This window comes from Tupaia chinensis, unplaced genomic scaffold, assembly GCF_000334495.1.
Source record: "Tupaia chinensis unplaced genomic scaffold, TupChi_1.0 Scaffold000340_1, whole genome shotgun sequence".
Classification (NCBI taxonomy): domain Eukaryota; kingdom Metazoa; phylum Chordata; class Mammalia; order Scandentia; family Tupaiidae; genus Tupaia; species Tupaia belangeri.
The window spans coordinates 1,891,199-1,901,157 of record NW_006159834.1 but is presented as its reverse complement, the minus strand read 5'-3'; the positions used below and the strand labels follow the sequence as shown (position 1 = coordinate 1,901,157).

The window sequence follows — 9,959 nt, the reverse complement described above, 5'->3', positions numbered from 1 at the left end:
AAGGTGTTACCTACTCGAGGAAGGGATAAGCACCATAGGAGACACTGCATGAGAACACGAATGAGTCGGCCTCCTCAGAATAACGGCCCAGGCTCAGTGATGCAGGTACCAGGGTGCCACTATATGAGGCCAGGGCCATGCGGGAGGCCTGAGTTCAATTTCTGGACCAACGGGGAAAGCCCAGGTGTGTCGAGTTCTTGTGAGCCTAGCAAAGTAGGAGGCTGAGGCCAAAAGTCACACTAGCAAGACACTGTCAAAAATTCTCATTTAAATAATAATGGAAAATTACAAAGAATACTAAAACTTTTTTTCCCGTCTTGTGTTTTTTTTGCTGTGGAATTTTTTGTTGCTGTTGCTATTGTTTACTGTTACACATGTAAATTTTTTTTTTTTGAGAGGTTTTTGCTATAGGGCGCGTGCACTCGCTAGACAGAAACGAGAGAGACAGAAAGCAAGAAATCACCCCCCAGGGGGGATGGCCACTCCGCAATCCCTTCTCTTCCATTCTCCTCTTGGGATCTTGGGCACACATGCACATGTGCCTGGTGTGAGTTTAAGTCACTGGGTCTGGGACTCGAACCGCAGTCGACTACGTGGGAGTCCAGCGACATAGCCATTATGCTAACTGCTGGTCCCCTGTCACACATGTAATTTTGTCATTTTTTTAAAGAGGTTTTTGCGTTAGGACATGGGTGCTCACCTGGAGAAAGAGAAACAGAGATAGTGAGAGGGAAAATAAGAAATCACTCCCACAGGGGAGGGATGGCCATGCTGCAATCCCTTCTCCATTCTCTTCCCGGGATCTTGGGCATGCATGCACAAGTGCCCCCAGCGTGACTTTCAAACCCTGGGTCTGGGACTCAAACCATGGCTGACCATGTGGAAATCCAGTAATGTAACTGCTATGTCATCTACTGGCTCCTGTCATTTATCTTTAGAACATGTACTAAAGGGAAATTTTAGTTAAGTAGAGAGTTGTTTTCAGAAAGAACTTTTATATATTTTTTCCTAGACAACTTTTTAAAAGAAAGATATGTATATGTATTGTTTAAAGCTTCCAATATTGTCAATACTAATTAATTTTGATTTTTTGGAGGGAAGGGACTTCTGTGTGTCATTACATAATATAATTTAGGGCTTAAATGAAAGGAGTAGTCTGAGTGCAAAACATGCATGTTTTGTGTAAAGAAGGCTTTTAAAATCATTTCATTTCAAATCAAACACATGTAAGTAATATAGTTTTATACCTTTAACACTAGGTTTACAATAAAAGTTCTCCACTTATCAGGTGAATTGGCAAAAGATACTAAGTAATAAACTGAAACAGAAGTCTTATACACACATGTTCATGTATATAAAGTTTTTAACCACTGATCATCTTTTCGGTAGCTGTATTTAAGCTTCTTTTTCAGTGTTCTAATAGAGCTAGAACTTACTAAAACTCCCCTTTTATTAAAAAGAACTATTTAATTTTATATGTGTATGTGTGTGTGTGTGTGTGTGTGTGTGTGTATACATATATTAATTTGATCAGAGAGGAAAAGTGAGAAAGCTAGCCTCCAGGTCTGGGACTCGAACAGTAGTTGGCCATGTTGGAGTCCAGAGCTTTTACCACCATTCCACCTGCCAGCTTCTCCCCTTCACTTTTATATTACCGATTTTTAATTTTCACATTTTTTTGAAAATATAGATTTTTTTCATTAAGTCAAAGGCAGTTTTGTTCATGTATTATGTCCAAATGGTTTGAACCAATTTGTACTAGAATTTTTCATCAAAATATCTATTTATTTGCACTGTTTTAACTGAATACAGTTTATTTGATTGTAGATAGGGTTTTCAGTGCAAGGCAGTAAATAACCATAACATATCAATATACTATGAAGAATATATTAAGTTATTGGGGAAGTCATGACGTATTTTTCTGTGTTTTTCTATGCTAAAATACATCACGACTTTCCAGACAACCCAATATATATCATATGTACATACTAATATAGACACTATTTTGAATTGTGTGTGTTATTTTGATACCATTTCATCTGTAATTCCTACTTAATAATAAGCTTAGTAATTTTATAACAGTGTAAGGGATTTACAGATAAGATAAATGTGTTACAGTTTTCTTAAAAAAATTTTTTTGGTAATTGATCAACATAACTTCACTTCAATTACTGGACTTCTCAGCATACTTTTCTGGGCCAATAATCTATACCAGTGTTTTAAACATATAAACTTAAAACTCAGGGGGAAAAAGGTTCCTCAACTTGAGATCTTCTCTCCAGATCTCCATTCTTTGGAGTTCCCATGAGTGTGACCTGAAGAACTTGGAACCATTGAAATTCAAATGTAGGTGGGTAAGTGTTCACGCCAGCGCATGCGTTGACTGCCTTCTATCTCTTTGTATATGCATCCGTATTGCACCCCCTCAGTGCCTTCCTCTCCTCCCCATAGATCATACAGGGCCTGTGTCATCTTGGTATTACGTAATTTTGTTCAGTCTGTATTTTGGTCAGTATTTGTCTGTGTTGTGTGTCAGGAGCAATTTAAAAATTAAGTCTTCAGACGTTTCTTACATTGTGTTGTCTATAGACCGTGTTTCACACATAGTGTTTGCCGTGTTTGGGCCTGGGTTGCGTTTTTTGTGAATTGCCATGTTGGTCGAGCTGTGATGAACATTCCTTGGGAGTTGCTGGTCTTCGCTGAGGGGTGCTGAAGGTCTTAGTCTTGCAGTTGGTTCACTGACTTTCTCAAATGTGTCTAGAGAATATGAACAAACTATCTCAGGGTCTAAGAATTTCTTCCTGTTAGTCTTTCATTTAAAAGTCAAACTTCTGACATCATTCATGGTAGCGTGGTTGTCAGTTGTTACTCTTTGAATAACATTCACAATCGTTCTTTGGGCAATGAAAGAAAGAAGTGATCAACTAATTATTTACTTTCACTGATAAGGATTAATACAGTTTATCCTCACACACACACACATACAAATAGATAACTTAATGATAACATACTTAATTGTAAACTGACATAAATACATCAACAGGCTCAATCTGGAATATTTTCCTAGGTTTAAGTCAAGTTCCTAGTCAAATACGACGAGATTGATCAGGTGTTTTATTAATGGAACTTCTCTCAAAATATCTGAGCACTGGAATCTAGGATTCCCACCATGCTTTTCGTTTTTGTTTCTTTTTTTTTTCTTTTTCATTACTTCTTCCAAGTACATTATTGAACTTTAAAGTGCCTTTTCTGTATTTTCTCCACCCCACCTCCTATTTCTTATAAAAATTAGGTAATCTTTTGATAGTGGTTCTTAAACTTTTGGTTTCAGGGCCCTTTTAGATCCCTAAAAATCATTGAAGACCTCAAAGGACTTTAGTTTATGTATTTGAACTCTATCAATAATTACTGTATTAGAGATTACAAAGGAGAAAAGAATGTAATTATTAAGCATTACATCTTTACATAACAGTAGACCCATATGTTAACATAGATAACATTTTTATGAAAAATATTTTCGAAAAGAAAACAGAGAATAATACCACTTTATCTTACTGTGAGCACGTGGTGGGGAAGAACACAACAGTTTGGCGCCATTGCTAGGTACTGCTGAAGGACCAGCAGTCTTAACCTACCATGGTGGTTGTACCATCAGTGCAATGCCAACACAGTAAAGAAGGCAAATAAAATTGTGGTATTTTAATGCAAGTAGTTTTGACTTGATCTTCTGAAATTCCTTCAGAGACCCCTGTTAAAGAAGCATATTCTAGAATGCTGCTTTTCCATAAAATGAAAAGGTTTTGAGTAAAGGTTTTCTTTTCTTTCTTTCTTTCTTTTCTTTTTTTTTCCCCCCTTCCTCCTCTGGGTCTTTATTATCTAAGGAGGATGTCTTGTCTGCAGTCAGTGTGGACAAATTCTAGAGGTATCTGAGTCTTATCTTTTAAGTTGGCACCAAGGGAGTGGATGTAAAAGGCACAGCCATTGGTCCAAAATGAGTCTGTCCACTGGATGACTATGTATTTTTCTCTTGTGTGTGGTGTGTGTGTTGTATGTGAGTTTAAAATTAATTTGGCTCCTAGATAGTTTTAAAATACTTAAAATACATTTTCGCAAAGCAGTGTGATTTCCATGAATTAGGACGATTCGTATGACACACCATTTGGCTGTGCTGCCTTTTCTTCTGATCTGCCACAGTTTCAAATATTCCCTACTTCTTTTTGTACACCAAAGGTAGTCTTAAGCTCTGCAACATTTCTTAACTTTTTTCTCCTTTGTTCCCTGGAACCAAAACTTAAAACACTATAAAGTGGTCCAAGGAAGTGGTAGAGATGCTAAGCTAGGAGAAGATGAAGAACATCTCCTACGTGGCATTCTCCTGTTGAGTTTCTTCATAAAATGTGTGATTCCTCTGACGTCCCTAGACTGTTGGATTTCTAGTTCGTACCAACAGAACTGAGGGGGGTGTGATGCTTACATATATGCAGACATAGAGTGGAGTCTGACTCACCTTCAATGCATGCGCTAGTGCTCACGCTTACATACCTGAAATTTAACAGTTCAACAGCTCTGCAGTATTTGTCCAGGTAGTCAAAATGAATAAAAAAGTAAATAGATAAAAATACTGCTAAAGAGCAAAGATCTGCAGAGATGATCCACTAATAAGGAACTCCTATCTACTGGTAAGTAATCAAAGTAATTTCTAACTTGTGAAGCTTCTTGGTGCATGGTTAATATAAATATTATTACAAATACTGTGCAAGTATTCGCCAGTAGAACATAAAGGTATATCACTCTACTCTAAATATTTGCCTTTCAGTTCTGTGACTCATTCACTCATTGCTGAGTTGTGTAGTCAGGAAAAAAAAACCAAAAACTTAACATCAAATGTATAAAAACACATCACTTAATTGAATACATTAAGTGTTCTTATTTTTAGCATCTTTTTGAACTGATGTCCTCTTCGAGTTAGAAAATTTGAAATTGAGTTAGACTGTTTGAATTCCAAAGGTGACCTTCCCTTTTGTTAACAGGCCCCTTTCTAGTTATACATGGGCCCCTATGACCAAACCAGATCATTATTCATAATTTTCTACTCTTCAGTGTTCAGAAGCAGTAAGACTTTCTCTTCATACCTGTCTCTAGAAGTAGGGAAAAAAGTGACAAAGACCACCGGTCAAGTAGCCAGTTGGCCTGTGAGACATTTCAGCCGTGCCTTCCTGTTCTTTTCTGATCATCACCCACCCACCTCCTTATCTATGGTTTAAGAACTGTAAAGAGTAATAAAGCAATTAGCAAGCAAACCCTGTCAAGGGATTCTGCGCTGAGGAAAATGTGTTTTGTAACTGACCGTTTTATCTTTAAATACCAAATAGTTACTTAAAAGAATTTGGAGAAAATCATGAGCTTGAAAGTGGTATAAAATTTTAAAGAGAAAAAGTAATTTTGAAAGAGCATTCCTTTATCAATGGTTGAACCAGTTATTGACAGTGATAGCGCTTTATATAAACGTGAATGTTTATATGTCTTTCTTAGCTTATTCCAAGAGGCAGTATTTTAGATTTGCATTTTGGTCTCTTTACCTTCAACTTTGTGACAGGCTTTCTCTTTTAATTATCCAAGAAAGAACCTTTGTAGAAATCCAAGGTGTGCTTAGTACTATAAAACCATTAGTTACTTAAAAACACAAACATTAGTGAAAGGCCATGTTGACCTCATCCTTGTCACTTCTCAAACCAGTATTTCCTCTTTTCTTGAGCTGATCTGTCACTTTAACTAAATAAAACTTTGAGAATAAAAATATTTAAGGTAAACCACCTCTTTCCCATGCTAAAATTACCTTCCTTCCTAGCAGTCATCAAAGAACGCTCTGCTTGAAAATACTCAGAACCAATCATTTTTGTGTATTTCATTTTTTATTGTGGCAAACTTTTTAAAGAATCCTAAGATTTTTTTTCTTTTCTGGTGTTTATTAAACTTGCTATTTTCCTAAACTTTACATATATTCTGTGACTTCCTGTAATGCAAATGCTACTTTGTCTAAGGTTTTCACTTGAGAATCAGTGGTCATGCTTAATTTTACATCTTAAAAGCCTGATCTTTTAAGGTATAAAAACCCCTTAAAAATTATTTGATATATTCTTTAAGTTATTTTAATTTCAACATTGGTTTTGGTCATTGAAAAAATTTAAAACAACTCATCTGAACTAATATGTTTAAAATATTCAAGACAATTATACAAATGGTCTTCATTTTCCTTTATTGTAATTGAGATTACATTGAGTTTATAGGAGAATATGTAAACACTGTTCTGTTTGTTTTTTTACAGATTCCCTCCAAGCTCAGCTTATCAATATGGGTGTCATTCCTACCTTAGTGAAATTACTGGGCATCCACTGCCAAAATGCAGCTCTTACAGAAATGTGTCTTGTTGCCTTTGGTAATTTAGCAGAACTTGGTAAGTCCTAGTCAAGAACTGTAAATGTAATTAATGTGTAAATAATACATTTACACTATTAAGTTTTTCTTTAGTTAACACCCAGATATCAATTTAAATTATATTAGTTTATTTCTTTGAAGCACTCAAGATACTTGCTTCAGTGTTTTTTTTTTTTTTAAGTAAATATAATTAGATCTTATGATTATATTATTTGTAATTGAAGGTACTTTGCTTCTCTGTTTTAGGGATTGAAGTTTACATTGTTCATTATTTAATAGAGTTAAAAATTATCTTGACTTGGGATGAGTAGTTGGCTTCCCTCCAAGCTCAGCTTATCAATATGGGTGTCATTCCTACCTTAGTGAAATTACTGGGCATCCACTGCCAAAATGCAGCTCTTACAGAAATGTGTCTTGTTGCCTTTGGTAATTTAGCAGAACTTGGTAAGTCCTAGTCAAGAACTGTAAATGTAATTAATGTGTAAATAATACATTTACACTATTAAGTTTTTCTTTAGTTAACACCCAGATATCAATTTAAATTATATTAGTTTATTTCTTTGAAGCACTCAAGATACTTGCTTCAGTGTTTTTTTTTTTTTTAAGTAAATATAATTAGATCTTATGATTATATTATTTGTAATTGAAGGTACTTTGCTTCTCTGTTTTAGGGAGTTTACATTGCATTGTTCATTATTTAATAGAGTTAAAAATTATCTTGACTTGGGATGAGTAGTTGGCATAATGGTTATGTTGCTGAACTCTGTAGTCGACCATGGTTTGAGTCCCAGACCCAGTGGCTTAAACTCATGCTGGGTGCGTGTGCATGTGTGCCCAAGATCCCAAGAGGAGGGTGGAGGAGAAGGGATTATGGTGTAGCCATCCTCCCAGGATGATTTCTCGCTTTCTATCTCTCTGTCTCTCTGTCTTTCTGGCGAGTGCATGCGCCCTACAGCAAAAAACCTCTCAAAAAAAATTATCTTGACTTGACTTGACTTGAGATGGCCTTTCAAGTCCTTTCACATCTCCCTTATGTAAGAGATGGCCTTGAAGTCAGGAACTGTATGTCCAAGGCTAAAACAAACAAACAAAAAAGACATTAGAATTTATTATATATATATTTTTTAATTTTATTTATTTTTATTATTATTATTATTATTTTAGTTGACTAGAGAGAAAGTGAGAATGCAAACCTCCAGTTTGGGGACTTGGACCATGGTTGGCCATGTGATAGTCCAGCGCCTTAACCACCACCACACCACCTGCTGGCCCCAGAATTTATTATATTTTTATAAATTATTTGCTTATTAGGTAAAGAGAATCTAGCAGATTGAGTTTCTATCTTTTTTCCCACAAAACTCCTAAAAATGACCAGGGACTTTTTCATAAGAATATGTGTGTAATAGCATCAGAAAAAAAGATTTGAAAAATCCTTGAAAATCAGAAGGCAGACAGAGCTAGACCATGCTGGAAACACATCCCATTTGTGAGACAGGACAGAACTTATGGCCTCAGCACCCTCATCCCTTCCTGTGTTTTGTTTTTCTCCATGTTAGGTATTATTCATTCTTTCTTCCTTATCTTTTTTCTTTCCCTCCTTGACTTTCTGTCCTTCCATGGCTCTTGACTGAAAGTTTCAACTCCTGCTCACCCACAGCCATGAACCATATTCATAATAAATACTTTATTTTTAATTTTTTTTTAGTTTTTCGCTTTAGGACACGTGCACTCACCAAAGATACAGAGAGAGTGAGAAATCACTCCCCAAGGGGGATAGCCAGGCCACAATCGCTTCTCTGTTCTCCCAGGACCCTAGAGCATGCATGTGCACACACCCGACATGATTTCAAGCCACCAAGTCCAGGACTTGAACCACGATTGGCCATATGGTAGTTCAGTGACATAACCACTACACACCATCTGCTGGGCCCAATAAATTCTTTATTATGGCATAGTATAACAAAATGGTGTTACATCCTAGCTAAACATAATAGTTACAACAAGTATATCAATTCTGTTCATTATCCCTATTTTATTAAGAAACAAAACCACCAGTCCTCTGATTGGTTTTTCTGACTGAACACTTTTTTCTGACTGATCATTTGTGTCCCTACATGCACCACATTAAAAATCTTTTTCTTTTTTTTTTTTTTTTTTTATGAGAGTGAGCGAACTCTCATGTCAGGTGGGGGAAGGAAGTACCTGACAGGGTCTTGCCTTTGTGAGTCTCTGCCCTGAGGGTTCCAGGGGCATGTTTCTGCACTCGCCCTTTCCACATTGTTCCAGGATCTGGACCCGGGCTTTCCATGTGGCCCACATCTCTTGCACTGAAGCTCTGCCTCTTGTGCCACAGAGGCTGGGTGTAAAATCTATTTCAGTTTTGCCTTCAAGTTAGGAGATCAGGAATTATTTATCCAAGATATTTCGAGGAGGTCATTCTTTGTCAATGAGTCATCTCATACTGTTTGCGAGTGTTTCTAATCTTCTCTATCTTTGTTCTTTATTATACTAGCCAGATAAACATTTTCTATCATTCAAGTGAGACAAAGATGGAAAGAATATTCATGTAATGTTCCAGAACGTTGTTATTTTTCATTATGAAAATGGAATGTAGGCATGTATGTTCAGTGTAGTTGGTAGAAATAAAAAAACAAGTTACATTATAATCCCCTACAAATATCAATCTTTGTAACAGATGCAATTATTTCAAATCTGCCTTCATTTGCCTTGAGTTTTATCAAACTCAACGAGTGCAAGGCCCTTACATTTCAGTGTGAGTGGTTTCTAGAGCTGCGCTGTCCGGCACTAGCCACCAGCCTCGTGCACCTACTAAACACTGAAACGTGCATAGCCTGAATGGAGTAGGTGTACTGTAAGTATAAAGTACAGTGACTTCAGAGTTAGTATGAAAAAATTATACGAAATATCTCATCAGTAATTTTGTGTTGATTGCAACTAGAAATGATTATTTGAATATGCTAGGTAGAATAAAATTAATTTCACTTGTTTCTTTTTACTTTTTTACCAAATCTACTGGAGCATTTTAAATTATATATGTGTTTTCAATTTTGACTGTCCTTACGTTGCCATTGAACAGTGAGGCTCAATAAAAATAAACTCTACAGCAGTCCTTCTTTACCAAGACCCTTCCCCTTTTAAAGTTTTAGGAGGGTACCTAGAAGAAAACCAAGGCTGATGAAGTTTATCCCACCTACATCTTACGGAAAAGTCACACCAAGTGAGGAAATGACAGTAATCCTTGGGTAGGCTGTGCTGTATAAGAGCTTATATAAACGCAGTTGCTTGACGCAGATCTTTGTGATTGTCTGCTTAAACCTCGTAAGTGCTCTGACCTCGGGAACTGTGCAGAGCTCGCTAAGCCCCATGGGAAGGGCTAAGGTACTAGTTCACCATACCTCAGAATACTGTCATCATCCTTTTCTCAAATGACAGTCCAGAAGGAGGGATTAGTGATTATGACCTCCTTTGGTGAAATTAATATAATAAGAATGATGGTGATGGAA

General features: G+C 36.4%; 1 protein-coding gene across 5 annotated transcripts in view; it reads left to right on the top strand.

Annotated features, from left to right (window-relative positions):
* Nucleotides 1–9,959, top strand: part of RAP1GDS1 (Rap1 GTPase-GDP dissociation stimulator 1) — a 155,501-nt gene that overhangs the window by 112,382 nt on the left and 33,160 nt on the right. For all 5 annotated transcript variants that reach the window (XM_027773322.1, XM_027773321.1, XM_027773323.1 and 2 more), the window contains one exon: nucleotides 6,326–6,454. In XM_027773322.1, coding sequence (XP_027629123.1) covers nucleotides 6,326–6,454 — 129 coding nt within the window. The remainder of the gene's footprint in view (nucleotides 1–6,325; nucleotides 6,455–9,959) is intronic.